The sequence below is a fragment of the Hyla sarda genome, chromosome 8 (genome assembly GCF_029499605.1).
Source record: "Hyla sarda isolate aHylSar1 chromosome 8, aHylSar1.hap1, whole genome shotgun sequence".
In the NCBI taxonomy this organism is placed as follows: domain Eukaryota; kingdom Metazoa; phylum Chordata; class Amphibia; order Anura; family Hylidae; genus Hyla; species Hyla sarda.
This window is the reverse complement of record NC_079196.1, coordinates 55,721,100-55,748,075: the sequence shown is the minus strand read 5'-3', so window position 1 is coordinate 55,748,075 and position 26,976 is coordinate 55,721,100. Positions and strand designations below refer to the sequence as shown.

The 26,976-nt window shown below is 42.5% G+C and overlaps 1 protein-coding gene across 2 annotated transcripts in view; it reads right to left on the bottom strand.

The window, feature by feature from the left end:
• Positions 1–394: 394 nt before the first annotated feature.
• MAP3K20 (mitogen-activated protein kinase kinase kinase 20) overlaps positions 395–26,976 on the bottom strand; it is a 245,412-nt gene continuing 218,830 nt past the window's right edge. For both annotated transcript variants that reach the window (XM_056534810.1, XM_056534811.1), the window contains 4 exons: positions 21,201–21,317; positions 15,403–15,477; positions 14,230–14,374; positions 395–1,272 (listed from right to left, as the gene is read on the bottom strand). In XM_056534810.1, coding sequence (XP_056390785.1) covers positions 578–1,272; positions 14,230–14,374; positions 15,403–15,477; positions 21,201–21,317 — 1,032 coding nt within the window. In that variant the 3' untranslated portion in view covers positions 395–577. The remainder of the gene's footprint in view (positions 1,273–14,229; positions 14,375–15,402; positions 15,478–21,200; positions 21,318–26,976) is intronic.

The following is a 26,976-nucleotide window of genomic DNA, read 5'->3' as shown; positions in this document are numbered from 1 at the left end:
TATCCCCTTCCCCCTCTGACACACATTCTATTCAGTTGTTCAGCTGTCACCCAGCAGCCCAACTGTAATGGTCCTATTTTGGGTCTTTACACTAAGATTAGTATTTTTATCCATTAAAACTAATGTTTTAAGGTGCATGTTCATTTTTTTTGGTGTTTCAGAACTCAGTCCCCAACCATTCTTAGAATGTCAGAATTATAATACTGTATTATACATTTAGTTAACTTTAGATCACTAACTGATCAGATACACAGGAACTATTTGTATACGCATTCAGTAAGCCAAGGGGACAGTGCTAAATTGACGCTCTCGGATTGTGTGATCTGTATACCTATTTCTATTAAAGGTTTATTCAAAATAATCAAATTGAGAAAGTGAATTAAAAACCCTTTATGTTTATTTCCAGATTGTAATATGCGTAAAAATAGAGAAACCATATCCAAAGTACGGTATATAAAAATATAAATATATATAAAATATATATTTAATATACAGCATATATTTAATGTTTAAGCATCCAATAAAATTAGATAAAATTATACCATCTTTAAAAATAAATATTAGGCCTAAACCGATACTACTGACGACTACTACGACTAGTCGTCCTGGGTCTCTCTTTTTTTGACTTGCTTGTTGTCTGTGGTTTATGATTTTTCTTGGAATGTTCTACTTTTATCCATCCTCCATCATTATTAACCTTGATTTCTTCTCCATTAGCAGCATCAGAGGATGGCATTGGCATGCCTGGTATGTTTCTACTTGGGTTTTGGCTAGTCCTATAAGGTTTATAATCATGGGACCGTGGATTACTATATGTTGTTGTGTATGGTTTATATTTTCCATTGGTCGTCTGAGGGCTTTTCTTATCCATTCTTCTTTGTGTTGATGCGTTATGGAAGTTTTGATGGTAATACGTATTGTTCACCCTCTTTCTGGCCCTTTCTCTCTCAGAGGGGCTATCGGAAGCCGTACTTGATGCACTGCTGCCTTTAGAACTTTGGATAGACAAGGAAGACAGATTTCTTGTCAATTCTAGTTGTGTTGGTGAGGCGCTGCGGGTGTAATTGATAGGTGTGACTTGTAACGTGGCTGTGATACGTGCTCGTCTGACTGCAGCAGCATAAGAGTCTTGGTTGTGAAGATACGGTAACACTTGGGACAGGTTGGTAAGACTGGAAGACTGAGAACGTGGTAAACCAGTGGAATGTGGAGAAGACATATGCACGGCCCTCTGACGCATTCTCAAAGTGTTGATCCATTGGCTGTCAACATCTGTAGGGATACGAAATGCTTACAGTGAAGGAGATTCAGAAAATTTAAAAAAGAAAAACGTAGATATTAATTGTTAGTCATTACAATCAATAAATGCAGGTCTAATGATAAAGAAATAATTTATTGTGTACAAACTCTTTCTACAAGTGTTAAAAGATTAAGAGGGCATCATTCAGACCAGCCAGATATAGATTTGATGAACACACGTACAAAAATCTCAACAAATTGATCTAGTTTTTTTCTCTCTGACCTAAATTAGGAAAACTACAGTTATATTTCCATTGCCACTCCATTTGCAAGATGACTTCTATTATTTAAAGAGGTTGACCACTTTGGACAGTCCCTTTACCTGCGTTAAAGGGATGATATATCACAGAGACATGTCAAAAAGTCTGATTGGTCGGGGTCTGGGGGTCGGCAAATGGCTTAGTGCTTGTCTCCTCAGCTGGTTGCTCTACCCCTCTCACTGCAGGAGACTGATTCTATAGTAAACCAATGGAGCCCATATCTGTAGTGAGCCAGGGAGAGAAGCGCTTAGCCACAAGCTTCTCCTAGCCCATTTTGATAATTGTTGGGAGCCTGAACACCCAGACCCCAATTTACTAAAACTTTTGACAAGTTAAAAGTTTTGTAAAATGATAGTAACACTTTATATTAACAAATAAAAATAGCAATTTCATTCAAATGCAGCCTAAAAAAAATTCCCAAAAAGTTTTTTGCCCCCAAAATGACACCACCAGACTGTGATGGCATTTAAAAAAAATCAGAGTACAGCTTTAGGGGCTTTTCTAAAGACCTCTTTATAGGGGCTGACCGAAGAAATATATATATACTTTTTAAGTAAGCCAGGGTTCTTTAACAATAGAACATTAGGGATACTCACATGCTGATCCCTGCTGCTATATGCCCAAGTCCCCACTACTCACCGATTTGTGTCTCTAAAATCAGAAAATGCACACTAAGCCAATTATCAGCAGAGACTGGTCACCACAGAGAGCAACAGGGATCCGAGCATTATTTTTAAGGCACCCTGATTCATATTTGCCCAGGTGACCCCTTTAAAGGAGTAGTCCATTTTAGAAAAATGTATCCCCTATCCAAAGGATGTGGGCAGGGCCAGCTCTGCCTATAGACAAAATAGGCAGCCGACAAGAGCATCCTCTTGATGGGGGCGCCGCTCTACCTGCCACAAGAATGTTAGCACAGCCAGCATCTGAACCATTTGCTCAACCAGAAGCACAACCATAAAGCCCAACCGCCCCCCATCCAATGTGTGTCACCTCAGCAGTAAGGTAACATTACAAGATAAGTAAAAGAACAGGAGATCACACTCAACCGTATGCGTCAGTTTCCTTTATTTGTGTTTCATAAGCCCAATGTCACGGCAGGGAGTAGCGGTTGGCATTAAGCCAATGAACGCCGGAGACGAGGCTGCGCTCCTTTCAAGGTCTTGCCTGCCATCTCAAGCCTGCTGGACGTCATCTGAGCGCGCCGTTATACCTGGTGCCTTCTGTGATGTCAGAACATCTGTCATTCAAGAATACTTTAACGTGCACTAAATAACTAAACTAAAATAAAACGTGTTATGTGACATCAAAACAAGAAATAGTTCAGGGAACAGACAGAAATGCGTTTAGCTCATTTCTTTCATTTAAGCCTAGTCCACCTAGCGCGTTAGTGCACACTATCCAAGCTGCTTCACGCCTGCGCAGGCTATTAACTCTGTCATTGCCTTCTGGGATCTGTTCCAGTCCTGTGAATTTCAAAGTGTTCTTATCATTCATATGTTCACTTTTCATATGGTCAATAAGTCTACTGGCTCCGATGCCTGTTGTTAAAGAGCGCAAGTGCTCCCGGAATCTGGTGAACAAACATCTGATCGTGGAACCTATATAAAAGCGCCCACAGGTACAGTAGAGACAGTATACTACAAATTTGGACCTGCAGAATATAAATTATTTTATTTTTATTTAGCATCCTCCAATGCAGAAGAAACTGTTCTTTGTAGTTTGTACACAATATGCGGAGTGGCCACACGGGAAGTTTCCTCCAATGGGGCTACTGTTGAGCCAATTGGGGTTCTTCATTGTCACTTGGTGACTAAAGGCACTTCTGACTAGTTCATTTTTAAGACCTTTACAATGTCTGAAGGCAATAATGGGTTTATTCTGTCCTTGCGGGGGGTATCTCTGCATCATCTGCTATTATATCCCAATCTTTGTAGATTGTTTCTTTTATTTTTTCGGACATTGGGCTATACTTGAAGGAACAAATTAAACAGTCTGCTTTCTTTCTTTTTATCTTGCGTTTGTAGTCACCTGCCAAAAGTTCTTGTCTTTCTACTTTATCTACTTTACGAGGACTTCCATGTAGTAACTTCTTGGGATACTCTCTCATACTGAGCTGAATACTTCTCTGAATACTTCATTACTACTATTTATTTTCTTCAGACATAAAAGTTGGCCGTAGGGAATTGCTTCCTTTACATGGCAGGGGTGGTAGTTGCAATAATGTAGGAGTATGTTGGATGGTGTAGGTTTTTTAAAACTTTTTGTGAGCAACTCTTCTTCTTTTTTAACCAGTTCCACATCCAGAAACTTTTCTATACTCTATACTTGGATATGAATAACATATTCACGTTATTCTCCTCATTCAGGTACTAATGCAATCTTCATTCAGGTCTACATTGGAGAGATAGATCTGATTGAAGATTGCATTACTCTCCTGTCTAGAGGTCTAAACTTCTGCATTCCTGAGAGATTTGACCCAGTGCAATTTGAGGTCGACCTGTATAAAGGAATAAGAAAAATGTATCTGAAAAAAAATCTTTAATAATAAACAAACCAATTTCACATCCAGAGAAGCCTTTCAAGGTGAATTACCCACAGCCGTAGGACCATTAGGCTTCTTCACAGAACCTTTTGAGCAAAAAAGAGAATTGAGAATAAATCTGCTCTTGGAGAAGTGGACTTTGGACCAACAGATGACAATGCGCAGGAGGTGAAAGCTTTTAAGGGAGGGACACAGTCCACTTTCTCACCTCCAATTCAAGCAGGAAGCAGCCTGGATGTATTCACTAAACTGGTGCAAAATGAAGTAAGAGCATTGATCTACCCCCAAACCCCGAGCAATCTATCTGAAAGGGAAAAGAGAGCCATGAAGTGGCTAAAGTCCAGAAAGGACATAATTATCAAGAAAGTCGACAAAGGCAACAACGTTGTGGTGATGTCAACAGACTATTATACTAAAGAAGCCAAAAGGCAACTTAAAAATACAGAATTCTACCTACCTCTGCAGCAAGATCCAACACTTAGCATCACTAATAAATGGAGAAATTTGCTGAGAGGAAGTGTGGAAACAGGGATGATATCCAAAAAAAGAGCGGAAAAACTAATTCCTTCTAATCCTAAAGTGCCACAATGGTACTTTCTGCCAAAAAAACATAAATCCCTGCAATTTCCCCCCAGTAGCAGGCATAGGGAGCGTGACAGAGCTATTGTCTCAGTATCTAGACTGGTTTCTCCGCCCTATGCTGGCGGATTTTCCATCGTATCTGAAAGATACAAATTCTTTTCTGCATCTAATAGAAGGCCACACTTGGGAACCGGACGTTGCATTTGCCACTATCGATGTAGGGAGTTTGTATACTCATATGCCGCATAAAACTGGGATCCAGGCAGTTATAAGGTTAGCAGGAAAGACAGAAAAATATGCCAATTTTGTGTGTGATGCTCTGGATCTGGTTTTAAGTAATGACTGCTTCAGTTTCGTCTCTGATTGGTAAATTCAATGCTCGGGCACCGCAATGGGTACACCAGTGACATGCAGTTTTGCAAACATCTTTCTAGCAGCCATGGAACAGGACATCATCTTTAAAGAAAGAAATCCCTTTTCCAGATTCATATCCCACTCCCTCTGCAAGGTATGTGGACGATGTCTTTATGGCATAGAGAGGGACAAAAGAAGACTTCTCCAATTTTGTGAAGTACCTGAATGAGGAGAATTACATGAATATGTTATTCACATCCAAGTATTATAATAAAAAAAATAGAGTTTCTGGATATGGAACTGGTTAAAAAAGAAGAAGGGGTGCTCAGAAAAAGTTGTAAAAAACCTATAGCATCCAACATGCTCCTACATTATGGCAGCTACCACCCTTGCCACCTAAAGGAAGCAATTCGGACAACTTTTACATCTGAAGAAAATAAATAGTAGTAATGAAGTATTCAGAGAAAAAGCAGAAGAGTTAATAACCCAGCTCAGTATGAGAGGGTAGATGAAAGTCTTTGTAAAGTAGATAAAGTAGAAAGACAAGAACTTTTGACAGGTGACTACAAACACAAGAGAAAAAGAAAGAAAGCAGACTTGTTCCTTCAAGTATAGCCCAATGTCAGATAAAGTAAAAGAAACAATCTACAAATATTGGGATATAATAGCAGATGATGCAGAGATACCCCCCGAAGGACAGAATAAACCCATTATTGCCTTCAGATGTAGTAAATGTCTTAAAAATGAACTAGTCAGAAGTGGCTTTAGTCACCAAGTGACAATGAAGAACCCCAATTGGCTCAACAGTAGCCCCATTGGAAGAAACTTTCCGTGCGGCCACTGTGCATATTGTGCACAAATTACCAAAAACATTGCATTGGAGGATCCAAAATAAAAATAAAAGAATTTATATGCTGCAGGTCCAAATTTGTAGTATACTGTCTCTACTGTACCTGTGGGCGCTTTTATATAGGTTCCACGATCAGATGTTTGTTCACCAGATTCCGGGAGCACTTGCGCTCTTTGACAACAGGCATCGGAGCCAGTAGACTTATTGACCATATGAAAAGTGAACATATGAATGATAAGAACACTTTGAAATTCATAGGACTGGAACGGATCACAGAAGGCAATGATAGAGTTAATAGCCTGCGCAGGCGTGAAGCAGCTTGGATGGTGTGCACTAACGCGCTAGGTGGACTAGGCTTAAATGAAAGAAATGAGCTAAACGCATTTCTGTCTGTTCCCTGAACTATTTCTTGTTTTGATGTCACATAACACGTTTTATTTTAGTTTAGTTATTTAGTGCACGTTAAAGTATTCTTGAACGACAGATGTTCTGACATCACAGAAGGCACCAGGTATAACCGCGCGCTCAGATGACGTCCAGCAGGCTTGAGATGGCAGGCAAGACCTTGAAAGGAGCGCAGCCTCGTCTCCGGCGTTCATTGGCTTAATGCCGACCGCTACTCCCTGCCGTGACATTGGGCTTATGTAACATTAGTAAAGGAAACTGACGCATACGGGTGAGTGCGATCTCCTGTTCTTTTACTTATCTTGTAATGTTACTGATCTGCACCCCGGCGTTCACATAATTGCCTGCGGATCTAATTGCTCAGAACCTCAACCGCTCCTGTAGTACCTACCGTTAATGCCGCAACAGTGCGCATCCCCAGCTTTCTCAGCCTAGTTCAGTAGAAAGGTAGTCACATAAGGAGGGGGTTTGTTACAGTGTGTCACCCCAGTAGTAAAGAGATTTTATGAGGAGGAGGTTTGTTACAGTGTGTCACCCCAGTAGTAAGAAAATTAAATGGGGGGGGGGAGATTTGTGACAGTGTCACCTCAGTAGTAAGCTAATTACATTAGGAGGGGGCTTGTTACAGTGTGTCACCTCAGTAGTAAGGAGATTATTACATGGGAAGGAGGTTTGTTACAGTGTGTCACCCCAGTAGTAAGGTGATTACATGGTGAGGAGGTTTGTTACAGTGTGTCACCTCAGTAGTAAGAAGATTACATGGGGAGGAGGTTTGTTACAGTCTGTCACCCCAGTAGTAAGGAGATTACATGAGGAGGAGGTTTGTTACAGTCTGTCACCCCAGTAGTAAGGTGATTACATGAGGAGGAGGAGGTTTGTGACAGTGTGTCATCCCAGTAGTAAGGTAATTACATGAGGAGGAGATTTGTGACAGTGTGTCACCCCAGTAGTAAGGAGATTACATGAGGAGGAGGTTTGTGACAGTGTGTCACCCCAGTAGTAAGGTCATTACATGAGGAGGAGATTTGTGACAGTGTGTCACCCCAGTAGTAAGCTAATTAAATGAGGAGGAGGTTTGTTACAGTGTGTCACCCCAGTAGTAAGGAGATTACATGGGGAGGAGGTTTGTTACAGTGTGTCACCCCAGTAGTAAGGATATTACATGAAGAGGAGGCTTGTTACAGTGTGTCACCCCAGTAGTAAGCTGATTACATGGGGAGGAGGTTTGTTACAGTGTGTCACCCCAGTAGTAAGGTCATTACATGGTGAGGAGGTTTGTTACAGTGTGTCACCCCAATAGTAAGCTGATTACATGGGGAGGAGGTTTGTTACAGTGTGTCACCCCAGTAGTAAGGTGGGGCGTGTCAAAGGGCGGGCCAATGGGCAGAGTCAAGGGGAGGCAAAATTGACTATCACCTAGGTAGGCAAGAATTCTTGCACCAGCCCTGGATGGGGGATAAGTGTCAGATTGCAGGCGTTTCAGCCACTGGGACCCCCCCCCCCCTCCCCTGCGATCCCCTGCCCGCTGCCCTGGGTCTCCCCATGCACGGAGCTGTGTCGACCACCGAACCAAGGTCAACACGCGCCCTCCATGCAGAGAGCCGGAGATACAGGAGTACAGCGCTCCCATAAAGATGCACGGAGGGCGTATGCTGACCCCTGCTCCGTGCACAAGGAGAGCAAGAGCAGCGTGCAGGTCCCCTCTGCCGGTACCACCGGGATCTGACACTTCTCCCCTTAATGTTTTAGCTAATATAAGAATGACTATCGCCCTTTATATCCCTGTCAATTCGAGGTGCAAACACCATTACTCAGTGTCACGGTGGGGTTTTTGACAAAATAATAAATCAACCTTTACAGTAACCTGTCCTTTTCGTTACAACGTGAGCCCATAAATAGCTAGAAAGTACATACAGTATTTTGTTGTTTTAATAGTTCTGACCAAGATCGGGGTATATTGTTAAGAATGTTCTAGGTCTTTATCCAGTCCCAACCATCATATTTCTGCATAAATATAAACTCTGTCTTTACTCCTGCATATCTTTACACATGCAATTCTCTCTTAAAAGTATTTGACTTGCAAATTTATAAAACTGAAAAGTACGAATCTTGATTTTTCCATCTGAAACAGCAAAAAAAAAAAAAAAATGTGGCAGTACCACTCGTAATTAACTTTATTAAAATGTAATTACCAAATAAAGAAAAAAAAATCACGAAATGCTTTCAATATTTAGCGTGGAGATTGTTCAAACTCCAAGGGAGTAACACTGCCCCTCGGTGGTAACTCAAAGAGATCTTTAAAGTCTATTTACATTCTCCCTGGTCTAGAGAGATATGTAACGTCAGCCTTCTGGAAAGCAACTCTCTCTACTCTACCTATCTTACACCAGTGGTCTCCATAATGTGGCCCTCCAGATGTTGCAAAACTACAACTCCCAGCATGCCCGGACAGCCAACGGCTGTCCGGGCATGCTGGGAGTTGTAGTTTTGCAACATCCGGGGGGGGGGGGGGCACAGATTGGGGAACACAGTTTTACACTGTCAGTACAGGACACATTTTTCTTAAAGGGGTACTCCAGTGGAATTTTTTTTTCTTTTTAGATCAACTGGTACCAGAAAGTTAAAAGGATTTGTAAATTACTTCTATTAAAAAAAATCTTAATCCTTCCAGTACTTTTTAGGGGCTGTATACTACCAAGGAAATGTTTTTCTTTTTGGATTTCTCTTATGTCACGACCACGGCGCTCTCTGCTGACCTCTGCTGTCCATTTTAGGAACTGCCCAGAGCAGAAGAAAATCCCCATAGCAAACATATGCTGCTCTGGACAGTTCCTAAAATGGACAGCAGAGAGCACTGTGATCGTGACATATGAGAAATCCAAAAAGAAAAACATTTCCTCTGTAGTATACAGCCCCTAAAAAGTACTGGAAGGATTAAGATTTTTTAATAGAAGTAATCTACAAATCTGTTTAACTTTCTGGCACCAGTTGATTAAAATAAATACGTTTTCTACGGGAGTACCCCTTTAAGCAGGAGTAACCACGTCACAGCAGTTGCCTTGTGAAGAACTGGCTCCTCGCCAGACTTATAAGGTTGCAGGTATAACCAAACTAAATAAAGCCAAACAAATTTGCCGCCTGGCAAAGGGACACGGTGTCTCCCCCCTTGCATCAAACTACGATCTAGGGGAGAGCAGCTAAACTGACTCACTGACTTCCTTAAAGGGGTACTCCAATTTAAGGAAAACAACTGGTGCTAGAAAGTTAAACAGATTTGTAAATTACTTCTATAAAAAAATCTTAATCCTTCCAGTACTTATCAGCTGCTGTATGCGCCAGAGGAAGTTGTATTGTTCTTTCCAGTCTGATCACAGTGCTTTCTGCGGACACCTCTGTCCATGTCAGGAATTGTCCAGAGCAGGAGAGGTTTGCTATGGGGATTTGCTCCTGCTCTGGACAGTTCCTGACACGGACAGAGGCGTCAGACCGAAAAGAACAACTCAACTTAGTCTGTAGTATACAGCAGCTGATAAGTACTGGAAGGGTTAAGATAAGTTACAAATCTGTTTAACTTTCTGGCACCAGTTGATTTAAAAATCCCACTGGAGTACCCCTTTAAAAGCACTCCCCCGTCTGCTGGCCTTCATTCATTAGCCACCAGGTAGAAGCATATCCCAGGTCAGGCAGGAAAACACACCCTTTCACTGCAAGGCTATCACATTATGGGTGCATTCCCACCTGGCGTATTTTGCTGCGTATTTGCTGCTGCATATTTTCCTACCCATTGACTTCAATGGGAAAATAAAATATGCAGCAGCAAATACGCCAGGTGGGAACGTACACTATATCTATCTCATATCTATAGCAAAAAAAAATTGTATACTCTGCATTTGCCACAGCAGCGTGCACCCGTGTATTAGGTAGTTGTGCTGGCTATTTTTCTTTTTGCTGTGCAATTTAGGTGGAGTGGCACTCTCTGTAGCCGTGCACCCCTCCCTGTTTCACAGGAGGTTTTTTAAATTGATAATGGATCAAGCACGTCACCCAGTCATATGCCCAGCAGAGGTGAGTGAAATGAGTGTTAGGGTCCCATCTGAAATGAGGCCACCTCCGCGTGGTGGATGGGGACACGTTTTGATCAAAAAGTGCGCTAAGAGCCTCAATTTTTTTGACCAAGTGTGCTGCTGCTGCAACCTTCTTTTTTGTATATCTATCAGCTTCTGTGCCAACTCCTGAACAGTGCAGCATAATTCCAATGAAATAAATGGGACTCTGCTGCAGCAAAATCTCTGCAGAATCTATTGTGTGAACCTAGCCTTTTTTTTTTTTTTTTACAAAATGGGGAAGATTTATCAAAACCTGTCCAGAGGAAAAGTTGCCCATAGCAACCAATCAGATCGTTTCTTTCATTTTTCAGAGTAAAAAAATTAAAGAAGCGATATGATTAGTTGCTATGGACAACGCAGCAACATTTCCTCTGGACAGATTTTGATAAATCTCCGCCGATGTGTATTTGAGGGCCCCTGGACTTAATTTTAGGAATCTCAGATTGTAAAGCACAATTGAGTGTAAGAACAAATGGTGCTGGGTCAAATCACTGAATTTAAAGTAATCTATGGGGAGATTTATTGGAATTTGTCCAGAGGAAAATTTGCCCACAGCAACCAATCAGTTCGCTTCTTTCATTTTTAACAAGGCCTCTGCAAAATGAAAGAAGCGATCGGATTGGTTGCTATGGGCAACTGGGCAACTTTTCCTTTGCACAGGTTTTGATAAATCTCCCCCTAGTGTCTGAGCCACCATAACCTTTGACATGCTGGGAAACTCTTTTAACCCTTTATCAGGCATCCTATCTACTATGTTCTTATGACACTTAGGACAAAGGATAAATAGAATGGGCAAATTCCTCACAAACACTACAGTCTTGGCCAAAAGTTTTGAGACAGACACAAATTCAGTTTTTTTCACAACATTTGCCACTTCAGTAATTTTAGATTTTTTTTAGTCAGATGTTTACATGGTACATGAAGTATAATCATAAGCATTTCATACATCCTCTTTGGATAGGGGATAAGGTGTCAGAACGCGGGGGTCCCGCCGCTGTGGACACCCTGGATCTCGGCTGCAGCACCCACCTATTGCGGCTTCCGGAAAAGCTGGAGGCTTCGGCTCCCGACCACGGTGATGGGAGATCGTGACGTCACAACTACGCCCCCATGTGACGTAAAGCCCCGCACCTCAATGCAAGTCTATGGAAGGGGGCGTGACAGTCATCACGCCCCCTCCCATAGACTTGCATTGAGGGGGCGGGGCGTGAAAGCACACGGGGGTGGAGTCGTGACGTCACAATCTCCCGTCACCGTGATTGTGAGGTGTTAGGATGAGAGCCTCCAGCGCTGCCAGAAGCCGCAACAGGTGGGTGCTGCAGCCGAGATCCCGGGGTCCCCAGTGGCGGGACCCCCGCGATCTGACATCTTATCCCCTATCCTTTCGATAGGGGATAAGATGTCTAGGGGCAAGTACCCCTTTAATAACAAACACATCAGGGGAGATTTATCAATAACTGTGCAGAGGAAAAGTGGTGCAGTTGCCCATGGCAACCAATCAGATCGCTTCTTTCATTTTTAAAGAGACCTGTGGAAAATGAAAGAAACAATCTGATTGGTTGCCATGGGCAACTGCACCACTCTTCCTCTACACAGGTTTTGATAAATCTCCCCCATCATGTTTATCCAGTGTGGACCCTTCTTTTTGAAGACTTCTGCAATTCACCCAAGCATGCTGGATATCAGCCTCTGGGGTGTTGACAAGCCATTCTTACCTTATCAGTGCTTGAAGGTTATCACAGTTATTGTTTTTTTTTTTTTTTTGTCCTATTTTTATTTTTTTTGAAGATTAACCACAGGTCCTCTATGAGATTGAGATATGTAAAGTTTTCTAGCCATGGACCCAAAATTTAAATGTTTATGTTTACCGAGCCACTTGCATATCGCCTGACATTTTGGGTCCATGTCCAGGAAACTCCCCAAATCACAATCCCATTGAGAATGTTTGGTCAATCGTCAAAAAGTGGGTAGACAAACAAAAACAAATTGGGGGGAATATATGCCTACCACAGAGTTTGCACCCTGCTGCGCAAGTGTGTGGTTTTTCCAGTTGGTGTGAAAATTGTCATGCAGATTACTTCATAAATTCACCCAAATAATAGTAAGTAGAGATTAGCGAACTTACAGTAAATTCGATTCGGCACGAACTTCTCGGCTCGGCAGTTGATGACTTATCCTGCATAAATTATTTCAGCTTTTAGGTGCTTCTGTGGGCTGGAAAAGGTGGATACAGTCCTAGGAGACTCTTTCCTAGGACTGTATCCACCTTTTCCAGCCCACCGGAGCACCTGAAAGCTGAACTCATTTATGCAGGATAAGTCATCAACTGCCGAGCCGAGAAGTTCATGACGAATCGAATTTACTGTAAATTCGCTCATCTCTAATAGTTAGCCCATGGATAGTGCAAAAAAATAAATAAAAAAGTTGAAAAGCTCACACACATTTGTAGGCCAGCTGGTTACTAGAGGGCACAAAAAGATTTTTTGCGCAAATGATAAATTTAGTGCACCAATCTGCTAACCACACCGCCTGGAAGCGCACAAGAAAAATTACAAAACAACAAAAAGACAACATAAAAAGTGTGTAAAATTAGATGATAATTTTTGGTGCAAGTCAACATGCAAAATAAAAACACACTGATCACACCATATTGCTGGTAACCGCCAGATGACAAATCCCCCCCTAACCCCCCCCCCCCCGTGATGAACTCAAAGCAGGATTTGGCCCAGAAGCTGATATCCGGCACGCTAGGAAGAATTGGAAAATAGGATCCACACTGTAAATATCGAGTCTTTGCATCAACTTTTATGTATTTATCAATGAAAGCTTACAAATGTATATAATGCATATAATTGTACTTCTGAACACTATAGTAACATCTGACTGAAAGATTTAAATCCACTGAGGTTATGTTCACACTACGTAGTTAGCGCAGAATTCCGCGTGCTAAATTGGGCGTCAGAATTCTGTGGCGTGAACTCCTAACATTAATGTGAATGGGTGTTCTGCGGACCTGTTCACACTGCGGAAATTCAGCGGCGGACAATTCGGCCGCTGAAATTGATCCACCAAAAGAAAGAACATGTTCATTCTTTGCACAGAAGTCCGCGAGCACGGCGCAGTGCTGCACGGTCCTGCCACCAAAGTATATTGGCAGCGGCCACCAGTTGGGATCTCCGCTCGCGTATAAATACGTAGTGTGAACATACCCTGAAGCAGAAAACTTTGTAAAAACCTAAGTTTGTATTAGGCTGGGTTCACACTACGTTTTCTCCCATACGGGAGCGCATACGGCAGGGGGGAGCTAAAAGCTCGCGCTCCCGTATGTTACCGTATGCGCTCCCGTATGTCATTCATTTCAATGAGCCGGCCGGAGTGAAACGTTCGGTCCGGTCGGCTCATTTTTGCGCCGTATGCGCTTTTACAACCGGACCTAAAACCGTGGTTGACCACAGTTTTAGGTCCGGTTGTAAAAGCGCATACGGTGCAAAAATGAGCCGACCGGACCGAACGTTTCACTCCGGTCGGCTCATTGAAATGAATTACATACGGAAGCACATACGGTGACATACGGGAGCGCGAGGTTTTAGCTCCCCCCTGCTGTATGTGCTCCCGTATGGGAGAAAACGTAGTGTGAACCCAGCCTTAGTCTGCAAACCTTTAGCCAGGACTGTACACACTTACAGTACGCACATAGTTTAGTAAAACGTCACTTCATTATTTTATATAATGTTCTTCATTATGTTCTATTGGTAGGCATTGTGTGTATCTGCGCTCTCAGTCTCTTTGTACTGTTATAGTGTTTCTTTTGTAATTTGAAGCTCTTACTAGAATCGTCATTAGGTTTGGTCTCAGAATTTAGCAGCGACGACTTAATGGCGAGTTGGACCGGCTTCACTGCGTCTTGGTTTTTCATCTTGTTCCAGTGAATTTTATGAATGTGTTTGGTTAATTTAGGAGTTCTGACATCACTCTTTTGGAAGACAAGAAGAAAAAAATGAGAACAAAAACAGCTTAATAAACATTCTGCACTGAAATTAAGCAAAAACAACAGAAGAACAGAACAGATACATGCATACAATAAATGCGATTTTATTGGGAAGTATGGAGCCAACTGGCTGAAGTCCTCCATTCACACTGACTATCATTTCAGGTTTCCAGATTGTCTATTAGCAGTCTGGCACAATGTTCATCTGTTATATAAATATGCACACAGCTTAAAGGGGAACTCCACACAGATAAATCCTCCAATATTTTGCCTGTTCCTACGATTAATAAAGTTTATTTTTGCTTGTGGTTGCTATGCATAAGCAACTATACAGTATTTGGCTGTGAGTGTTAAAGGGATATATTGTGGTATGTGGTTATACATAAGACTATCATCGTGTGGTGGTGTCTCAGCAGCTTCCGTCTCCTCCTCTCTTCCAGGACCATGCATCATCCTCTGCTGTCTCAGGAGGTGTGGCTGGTTCTTGACTCTGAGTTCTAGCCCCACCCCCTGGGTGATGTCACCACCCTTGACCATCCTCTACAGCCTACATCACCATCTCCCTGTTATATACACATATATATTTTGTAGGACATTTAGGTAGAATGAGGTGTTTACAGCATGATACCTTGTGCAGACGAATGCCAAAGGCAGAGGAGCAGACAGGGAATGAATACAGCTGGTGTTGCAACCTCACTGATTTTATGATAGACTGCTGTGAAATGAGACGTTCTGCAAAAGCTCTAGGTGGGGAACTGACAGACTTGCTGGGGGAGGAGAGCAGGCAGGGTGGGAGGGCTGTAATAAACAGCTTATGGAAAGCAATGCATTCTGTGAATTGTAGTACTGAGCAACTGCTCAACCAGGAAAAACAACAGGACTAAGACCCCAAAAACTAATAGATTTTTGGTGGTTTTAGAACTGGGGCAGACAGGTTAGCAATGCCTAAATGATTTTGCAACATTTTTAAGTTTTATTTATTAGCTGACATCGGAGTACTCCTTTACACTTACTTCGTAGCTCACAATGCACTCAACAGACTCATTCTCTGAGATCCCCACAATCCACTTCTCCATTACAAATGGTGGCTGGGAAATAAATTAACATGATATTATTTCATTATGTAAATACATTTATCTGCCTTCTAGACATTGTGCACATTCGGTATCATAAGCACTTCTCTTCCTTCTCTCATATATATTTAGGATGTCTTAAATGGGTCGGAGGTAGGTCACAATTCTGGGACCTACATTATAATTGTATGATTAATTATTACAATTATGATAAACCCATGAGGTATAAGGGTAGAGCTGGGGAGTTTATAATTTAAAAGGAGTCTGATAGTGGTGTTGACCCCTCAAAACTGCTGAAAGCACTATATAGGTGAGGGGTAAAGCAACTCACACAAACCTAGGTGGGTGGTCATGATAATTCAGTAAAAAAGTATTCACCCCCCCCCCCTCTTGTGTATTGCTAGTTTTCCAGACTTTCTGCATTGAACGTTACCTAAACCCTGCCCTATGATGGCGCTAACATCCACCTTGGAGACCACTAGAGTCTCCAGCAGAGGGAAGGGGTCAATACTCTTACTAGGTTGCAGTTAAATTAGAAATTCTACTTTTCCTCCCACTGCACTTTGGTTTTAGTACCGTAGGTAGAATCTCTGGTTTAATGGGTACCGATGAATGGGTGCGCCTAGGGTTGCACTCTTGTGTATTGCACCAGTAGCCATCTTGGTCAATCATGTCACTAAAGCAATGTTCCCCAACTAGGGTGCCTCCAGACACCAGACCAGCCCTTAAAAAAAGACTACAGAACAGAGATTCCCGGGTATGGAGACCCCAGGGTACAGTGGGCATAAACCACATGTGAAAAAAAAAAAACCTGAAATATATAAACAATGCTCACATAGTATGAATAGTTGTATATAGAGAAGTTCCGGGAGACTACACAGAAAGACCATAAAAGGGACTGGGAGATTTTTGTAAACAGTACACAGGGACAATAAATTATTACTAAAGGAACTACAGGGACTGGTGAAGAGATAGCACAAGGAATGGGAGATTGCATGGAAAGTTATTGGTACAAGGGGCTAGGAGAGTGCACAAAATAAATTACTGTTACATAGAGTAAGACTGCAGAGGGACTGTAATTGTGTGGGGAAAGAGAGAGAGGGGGCTAAGATCTGTTGTATAGTGACCACTAAGTGTCCGCAAACATAATAGAGAACGCCCATGTGGCAGCAATTGAAAGCCATGACGTACTACATGTGCACGACAGCACACATTCACATACAGTGTTTACCGCTCTACATTCCTGATGCAATTTGGTGTTGGCATGATGTCTGCGGGGTAACCAGGAGCAGAGGGAAATGCGAAGGGGGGGGGGGGGGGAGGGTGAGTATGTGGGGCACCAGTAAATCTGCCATCTTTCTTGGAATTTTTTTGCCCCACTGGTAGCCTGATAGAGTGGGGCAAAAAAAGTATTTAGTCAGCCACCAATTGTGCAAGTTCTCCCACTTAAAAAGATGGAGAGGCCTGTAATTTTCCTCATAGGTATACCTCAACTATAAGAGACATAATGAGAAAAAAAAAATCCATAAAATCACATTGTCTGATTTTTAAAAAATTTACTTAAAAATAAGTATTTGCTCAATAACAAAAGTTCATCTCAATACTTTGTTTTATACTCTTTGTTGGCAATGACGGAGGTCAAACGTTTTCTGTAAGTCTTCACAAGGTTTTCACACACTGTTGCTGGTATTTTGGCCCATTCCTCCATGCAGATCTCCTCTAGAACAGTGATGTTTTGGGGCTGTCGCTGGGCAACATGGACTTTCAACTCCCTCCAAAGGTTTTCTAAGGGGTTGAGTTCTGGAGACTGGCTAGGCCACTCCAGGACCTTGAAATGCTTCTTATGAAGCCACTCCTTTGTTGGGATCATTGTCATGCTGAAAGACCCAGCCATGTTTCATCTTTAATGCCCTTGCTGATGAAAGGAGGTTTTCACTCAAAATCTCACGATACATGGCCCCATTCATTCTTTCCTTTACACGGATCGGTTGTCTTGGTCCCTTTGCAGAAAAACAGCCCCAAAGCATGATGCTTCCATCCACATGCTTCACAGTAGGTATGGTGTTCTTTGGATGCAACTCAGCATTCTTTCTCCTCCAAACACAACGAGTTGGGTTTTTACAAAAAAGTTCTACTTTGGTTTCATCTGACCATATGACATTCTCCCAATACTCTTCTGGATCAAACTTCAGACAGGCCCAGACATGTACTGGTTTAAGCAGGGGGACATGTCTGGCACTGCATGATTTGAGTCCCTGGCGTCGTAGGGTGTTACTAATGGTAGCCTTTGTTACCTCGGTCCCAGCTTTCTGCAGGTCATTGACTTGGTTCCTTCTGTGTGGTTCTGAGATATTGGCTCAACGTTCTTGTGATCATTTGTACACCACGGGGTGAGAGCTTTTGTGGAGCCCCAGATCAAGGGAGATTATCAGTGGTCTTGTATGTCTTCCATATTCTAATAATTGCTCCCACAGTTGATTTCTCCACACCAAGCTGCTTGCCTATTGCAGATTCAGTCGACAACTCTTTGGTCTTGGCCATAGTGGAGTTTGGAGTGTGACTGTTTGAGGTTGTGGACAGGTGTCTTTTATACTGATAACAAGTTCAAACCAGTGCCATTAAAGGGGTACTCTGGCGCTAAGACATCTTATCCCCTATCCAAAGGATAGGGGATAAGATGCCTGATTGCGGGGGTCCCACCGCTGGGGCCCCCGTGATCTTGCACGCAGCACCCCGTTATAATCAGTCCCCGGAGCATGTTCGCTCCAGGTCTGATTACTGGTGATCACAGGGGCCGGAGCATTGTGACGTCACAGCCCCGCCCCCGTGTGACACCACGCTCCGCCCTCTCAATGCAAGCCTATGGGAGGGGGCTTGACAGCTGTCACGCCCCCTCCCATAGGCTTGCATTGAGGGGATGGAGCGTGACGTCACACGGGGGTGGGGCTGTGACGTCACAATGCTCCGGCCCCCGTGATCGCCAGTAATCAGACCCGGAGCGAACATGCTCCGGGGAATGATTATAATGGGGTGCTGCGTGCAAGATCACGGGGGTCCCCAGCGGCGGGACCCCCGCAATCAGGCATCTTATCCCCTATCCTTTGGATAGGGGATAAGATGTCTTAGCGCCGGAGTACCCCTTTAATACAGGTAACGAGTGGAGGTCAGTAGGTGACCAAATACATATTTTCCACCATAATTTGCAAATAAATTCTTTAAAAATCAGACAATGTGATTTTATGTTTTTTTTTTTCTCATTATGTCTCTCATAGTTGAGGTATACCTATGATGAAAATTACAGGCCTCTCTCATCTTTTTAAGTTGGAGAACTTGCACAATTTGTGGCTGACTATATACTTTTTTGCCCCACTGTATACTGGTATATATATACATATATATATATATATATATATATATATATATATATTCATATATACACAGTCATGGCCGCAAAAGTTGGCACCCCTGACATTTTTCAAGAAAATTAAGTATTTCTCACAGAAAAGGATTGCAGTAACACATGTATTGCTTTACACATGTTTATTCCCTTTGTGTGTATTGGAACTAAACCAAAAAAGGGAGGAAAAAAGCAAATTGGACCTAATGTCACACCAAACTCCAAAAATGGGCTGTACAAAATTATTGGCACCCTTTCAAAATTGTGGAAAAATAAGATTGTTTCAAACATGCGATGCTCCTTTAAACTCACCTGGGGCAAGTAACAGGTGTGGGCAATATAAAAATTACACCTGAAAGCAGATAAAAAGGAGAGAAGTTCACTTAGTCTTTGCATTGTGTGTCTGTGTGCCAATCTAAGCATGGACAACAGAAAGAGAAGAGAACTGTCTGAGGACTTGAGAACCCAAATTGGGGAAACATATCAACAATCTCAAGGTTACAAGTCCATCTCCAGAGATCTAGATCCACAATGCGCAACATTATCAAGAAGTTTGCAACCCATGGCACTGTAGTTAATCTCCCTGGGCGTGAACAGAAGAATTGATGAAAGGTGTCAATGCAGGATAGTCCGGATGGTGGATAAGCAACCCCAAACAAGTTCCAAAGATATTCAAGCTGTCCTGCAAGCTCAGGGAGCATCAGTGTCATCGTGAACTATCCATCGACATTTAAATGAAATGAAACGCTATGGCAGGAGACCCAGGAGGACTCCACTGCTGACACAGAGACATAAAAAAGCAAAAATGAACTTCAGTAAGCCAAAATCCTTCTGGGAAAACATCTTGTGGACAGATGAGACCAATAGAGCTTTTTGGTAAAGCACATCATTCTACTGTTTACCGAAGACGGAATGAGGCCTACAAAGAAAAGAACACAGTACCTACAGTGAAATATGGTGGAGGTTCAATGATGTTTTGGGGTTGTTTTGCTGCCTCTGGCACTGGGTGCCTTGAATGTGTTCAAGGCATCATGAAATCTGAGGATTACCAATGGATTTTGGGTCGCACTGTACAGCCCAGTGTCAGAAAGTTGGGTTTGTGTCCGAGATCTTGGGTCAATAGGACAATAGGGGAAATTTATCAAAACCTGTCCAGAGGAAACGTTTCCCAGTTGTCCATTGCAACCAATCAGATTACTTCTTTCATTTTGCAAAGGTCTTGTTAAAAATGAAAGAAGTGAGCTGATTGTTTGCTATGGGCAACTTTTCCACTAAGAAATGGATGGCAACAAAGTGATGGAGAGTTCTGAGGTGGCCAGCAAAGAGTCCAGATCTAAACCCTATTAAATACCTGTGGAGAAATCTTAAAATTTCTGTCGGGAAAAGGCGCCCTTCCAATAAGAGAGATCTGGAGCAGTTTGCAAAGGAAGAGTGGTCCAACATTCCGGCTGAGAGGTGTAAGAAGCTTATTGATGGTTATAGGAAGCTGATTACAGTTATTTTTTCCAAAGGGTGTGCAACCAAATATTAAGTTAAGGGTGCCAATAATTTTATCCAGCCCATTTTTGGAGTTTGGTGTGACATTATGTCCAATTTGCTTTTTTTCCCTCCTTTTTTTGGTTTAGTTCCAATAGACACAAAGGGAATAAACATGTGTATAGCAAAACATGGTTTACTGCAATCCTTTTCTGTAAGAAATACTTAATTTTCTTGAAAAATTTTAGGGTTATGTATGTGTGTGTGTGTTCCAGCACGTTCCGGCATAACTTCTAAATAGCTGGAGATACTTTGATGGAACTTGGTACACAACTAAAAAAATAGTAGAGTAAAATCGACCCTAACCAACCAACTATTGCGAGGGGGTGGTGGTGGTGATGGGGGGGAGGGGGGGGGGGGTTGCCTGCAGTCCCATGCAAGTCTATGTTACTTCCAATACATCTCCTGATCACGGTACTTGGTACATGGTGCCGTTCTTGTATCTCTCTCACATGCTGCCGAATGCAGAGAATAGTTAGTGCAGAGGATGGGATATGAGTTCGGGATATAAGGAGTTGATACAAGGATGGCATGTGAGGACAGCATATAAGGACAGGATATTAGGTCGGGATATGAGGACAGGATATTAGAACGGGATACGAGGATGAGATATGAGGATGAGAGCGTCATTGTTGCTTTTACTGTCCCACAAGGTTTAGGTAGGAATTCCGGCAAACACTGGGTATTCTGCCAGTATTATGAACATTCGCTTATCCCTTACGGTATATTGCATTTACTGTATATTGTTATAGCTAATGGAGAACCGAACCGCATGGTACTTACTCAGATTTTGAACATCACTTACTTTACACATTCTTAGAACCTCGGTCTCTGGGTGACTTCTGGTGAATGTCACATCCTTTATGTACGTTATTGCAATTTCATCTCCATCAAGTTCCATGTACATTTTCCATTTACAATCCTGAAATAAACATAAACTATTTACATTTTTAAATAGGAAGACAACTCGTTAAACTAAAGGAACATTCTCTTCATAAAGATGACACTGTCTACGGCAGTAGTCTCCCAACTGTGGACCTCTAGGTGCTGCAAAACTACAACTCCCTACTTGCCCGTACAGCCAACGGCCAAGATCCACAGATTGGAGACTACTCCTAAGTATAACAGTCATGAACACAAACAGTGTCTCCTATTACTTTGGCATTAAACCAGGAAAGTAATTGAGAACACAGGATCCTTGAATAACTTGATTTTCCATATTCACAATAATTCCCCAATTTACAGATATGTTGTATATTTCAAAACGATGGTTGGAATAAAGGCAAATTTATCAATGCATTATGCGTCATTTCAATCCTTTCTGCTTCTTGTGGCTGAGAGTGCGATCTCTCACCCTAAACTTAAAGGGGTACTCTGGTGGAAAACAAAGTTCTTTAAATCAACAGGTGCCAAGACGTTAAACAGATTTGTAAATTACCTCTATATAAAAATCTTAATCATTCCAGTACTTATCAGCTGCTGTACGCTACAGAGGAAGTTGAGTAGTTCTTTTCAGTCTGATCACAGTGCTCTCTGCTGACTCCTATGTCCGTGTCAGGAACTGTCCAGAGCAGGAAAAAAAATCTCCATAGCAAACCTCTCTTGCTCTGGACAGTTCCGGACATGGACAGAGGTGTCAGCAGAGACTGGAAAGAACTACACAATTTCCTCTGGAGCATACAGCAGCTGATAAGTACTGGAAGGATTAAGATTTTTAAATAGAAGTAATTTACAAATCTGTTAAAACTTTCTGGCATCAGTTGATTAGAAAAAAATTGTTTCCACCGAAGTAACCCTTAAAGTGGACAATGAGGGATGGAAACCTGTTTTCATACATTAGCTACATATGTAAGTGATCTGGTCACACTGTCTAAACCAGTCATAAAAAACAAATTAGACCAAAAGGGGACTAAAGAGGCCAAGAGACACAGCTAATTACCTAACCCCAAGGCCGTAGCCTGGGGTATAATACACCTCTAAGTAGTACCCCCTAAAACATAACTTTTATTGTATATCCAAATAAAATAAAAAAATGTATTTTATAAACCCAGTGAAATCAATGTTAAAACAGGATGTCAGGTAGGTTAGTGTCTGTGAGATCTGAGCAACATTGCTCCACTATAAGGGGTTCTGCAGTAGCCCAATACGCCTACTCTGACATTAACTAAAAACGCTAGATTGCCGCCTCTACATGTTTCGCCGTCGTTGTTGCCACTAGTTTGCCTCTTGAAAACGCCGTGGGGACGGCGAAACATGTAGAGGCGGCAATCTAGCGTTTTTAGTTAATGTCAGAGTAGGCGTATTGGGCTACTGCAGAACCCCTTATAGTGGAGCAATGTTGCTCAGATCTCACAGACACTAACCTACCTGACATCCTGTTTTAACATTGATTTCACTGGGTTTATAAAATAAAATTTTTTATTTTATTTGGATATACAATAAAAGTTATGTTTTAGGGGGTACTACTTAGAGGTGTATTATACCCCAGGCTACGGCCTTGGGGTTAGGTAATTAGCTGTCTAAACCAGTCATACCCATCAATACAAATGTTACACTACTCAAAGTAGTGTATATAGAGTCTTTGTGGCACATAATGATCTTATTAGATAAAAAAATAATAATAATTGTATCTACATATAAACCGATCAACCCCTTGCCTAATGTTGTGCAAGTCTCTCTCATGCGTCCAAAATAGTTATGACCTATCAAGTTATGGACTCCAAAAAGACCTCTCCATGGTGGTTGTCCTTTGATATCTGACACCAAGACAGTATCGTCCAATTAAATTGTGAGGTGTGGCCTCCATGGATCGGACTTGTTTTTCCAACAGGTCCCACAGATGATCAATCAGTTTGAGATGTGAGGAATATGGAGGCCAAGTCAACACCCTGAACTCTTGTCACACCATTTTTGCTGTGTAGCTGGGACATTATCCTGCTGTAAGAGGTTACATCACTGCCATTAGGGAATACCGCTGTCATAAATGAGGGGACTTGGTCTGTAAAATGTTTAGCTAGATGGTACATGTCAAAGCAACATGAAGGTCAGGACTAAGGATACCTAGCAGAACATTGCCCAGAGCATCCTATTTCTAACACCCTGGATTGCTTTTCCTGGTAACACACACCTGGCCCTTCACATCATGTAAAAGAAAACAGGATTCATCAGATACAGCCGCCTTCTTCCATTGTTCTAGGGTATTGTAATGATGATCACATGCCCATTGAAGTGCTTTAGGTGGCGGACTGGGGTCACCATAAGCACTATAATGTTTAGCTGCACAGCCTCATACAAAGCAAGCTGTGTGTTCTGACACTTTCTATCATAGCTAGCCATAACTTTTTTAATAGTTTGGGATTGGACCAGACAGGCTAGCCCTTAAACCTTATGCACATCGATAAGCCAGCTTTGGATCACTATTGGTAGGTACTTGCTACTGCATATAGTGAGGAACATCTCACCAGACCAACCATTTTGCAGATGTTCTGGCGGCCAAATTGTATAGTCATCCCAATTTGACCCTTCTAAGAGTCGCTGAGATCCTTACACTTGCTCTTTTTTCTGCTTCCAACATAGCAACTTTAAAGGTGTAGAATATACAACATAAGGAGAAGAAAAAGCAGAGCACTTACCGATCCAGTATTCAAATAGACATCGGCAGCTAATCCATGGACCGAGTTGGTCACGAGCAGGGAGGCGGCAGATGGAGTCGGGGGAGTTCAGGCGTCGGGCCTGACGCCTGAACTCCCCCGAATCCATCTGCCGCCTCCCTGCTCGTGACCGACTCGGTCCGTGGATTAGCTGCCGATGTCTATTTGAATACTGGATCGGTAAGCGCTCCGCTTTTTCTTCTCCTTGTGTTGTATATTCTACTGTTCCTGTGGCGTGTAGCGTTACCTAACCCTGATACTTTATACTTGTATTGCTCACATGTGCGTCTAATCACTGGACTCCATAGGGTTGAGGCAGTGCCGGCTTCTCTGGCTTACTCTTGTGTGTGTTATATAACTTTAAAGGTGTAGTCGGGCCCTAAGACATCTTATCAGCTATCCAAAGGATAGGGCATAAGATGTCTGATCGCGGGGGGCCCGCCACTGGGGACCCCCGCAATCTCTCATGCAGCACCCATCTGTGTGAGCAGCATGCCAGCACTGGAAGCTCCAAGTCCGAAGCCTCACGACTACGAGGCCGGAGTATCGTGACGTCATGACTTCACCCCCATGTGACATTACGCCTCGCCCCCTCAATGCTAGTCTATGGGAGGGGCTTCAGACCCATAGCCTCCAGTGCTGGCGTGCAGCTCACACAGGAGGGTGCTGCATGAGAGATTGCAGGGGTCCCCAGCGGTGGGACCCCACGATCAGACATCTTATAACCTATCATTTGGATAGGGGATAAGATGTCTTAGGGCCGGAGTACCCCTTTAAGAACTGACTGTTCACTTGCTGCCTATAATATCCCACTGGCACCAATGTCACCACACAGTCAATGTTATTCACTTCACCTGACAGTAGTTGTAATGTTGTAACCGATCATTGTACATTACTTAACAAAATGACATGAAAATAAAACATATGGAAAATAACAGACAATTTTTTTTACCACTCAACAAATACAATCTGAATACACTCCATGTCATGGGTCAGGAAATTTCCTTATTTGCCTGTGAAGCATGCAAAACATTATTCAACAATTAATTTGAAGCACATGGACTACAGAAGCCTAAACATTTGATGGATTAATTTAGCATAAAATGTGTGATGTGCTATGAATAATGATGTTTCATGCAATGCAGACAGATCCTCTCATGCAATAAAAATACATTTATACGCGAGAAATTACACTTAAAGAGGAAAAAAAAAGTTGGGGATATTGTCATAACAAGGTTTTCATTGCACTCACTTTATAATATTCAGTGTCAACTTATCTGTGAGTTGTAGTTGGAGAAGTTTTTCATGAATATGATAAAAGATCTGATGTCCATTATACTATTCATGGGTAATACAAGACCAAGTTCTTGTCAAATGTGATACAAGTGGCAACAAAGGCCTCAAATGAAGCATCTGACAGCAGTGTGAACAGATTCTATTTTTTTTTAACACTTCCAATAGTCCCCAAAACCTGCCAGTCAAGCATTAGAGTAGTCTCCAAAATATGAAACTTGTGTGTGACTGTGTGTGACTTAAAGGGGTTTTCCCCCCCCTAGACATTGTTTCCCCTATCCAAAGGATCGATATCTCTGCTGCACCCGGCGTTCTTTTAGAGTGTTGGGTGCAGGGGCAGAGGCTCATGACCTCACGACAGCGCACTGCTCGTGACGTCATGGCCACGTCCCCTCAATGCAAGTCTATGGGAGGGACGGCCGTCACACCCTCTCCCATAGGCTCGCATTGAGGGGGCCTGGCCACGACGTCATGAGTGGTGCATGACCTTGACCTCACGAGCCTCCGCCCCGCAACGCCAGTCATCCGGCATGGAGCGAAGTTCGCTCTGTGAACCGGATGTCTGGAGTGCCACAGCTGAGATCACGGGGGTCCCCAGCGACGGGGCCCCCTCGATCAGACATCTTATCCCCTATCCTTTTTTTTTTTTTAAACATAGCTAGACTGTCTTCTATTAAAAAACAAAACAGTACATTCTGTCTATGCTTTCCCAATAAGCCGGTGGTCAAGATGTCATCTGCCAATCACTAGCCGCAATGGTGGCCCACCAGAAGTGTCAGTGACTGCTTAAGCGGCAACTTGAATCATGGGGCCCCAGCACCAGGAAGTGGAGAGCAGCTGAGATCGGGGCTTGGGCCCAATACGTCACAATGCCGCTCAGCCAATCACTTACACCTCTGTAGCCAGTAATTGTCTGAGCGACAATTGACATATCTCTGGAAAAGAAGGCCACCGGAGACCTGGCTTATAAGTGTGTATATAGATATAGTACAGAATAACATAAATGTAGCAGATTAAAGCCATGGCACTCACCAACAAGTATTCACATTAATTCAAAGTGGTCATATATAAAAAAGATAGTGAAACTAACTTTGCCAGACCAGGTACAACCTTTTTCAATAAATGTAAACACTTTTTGGTGAGTGTTTTATTCTGCGACATTTATGAAGTTCATGTGACTGCTCTTTCCAGAAGTGTTTTTTCAGCTCTAGGTGGAAACCGAGTATCTGTCTAGTGACTGGGATAACCATAGCAGTGCCAGCTTTATGATTGTTGGACTTTGTTGTGAGGACTATAATACAGAATGAAAGACCATCTCTTTAAAATGACCACCCCCTTATCCAGACCAAATTTTGTGCGATGGATTTTTGTTCCACCATACATTGTGTCCCTTTTCTTTGAGAGTGTCACTCCATACAAGACCACTTTTCTATGCAATGTTAGGTGGTCATCTCCAAGAGGTTTCACTGTACATAGCTATACTTTATACATGTTCTTTGGGTATTATGTTAATGGGCATAAAAGCTGAAACATACACCTGGGACTGTCAGATATATATTTTTTTATAATAGCCACTATTAATATGATGTTACATATAAAAATTCATGAAAGAATTAAATGCAGCTTGTTGGGTCAGTG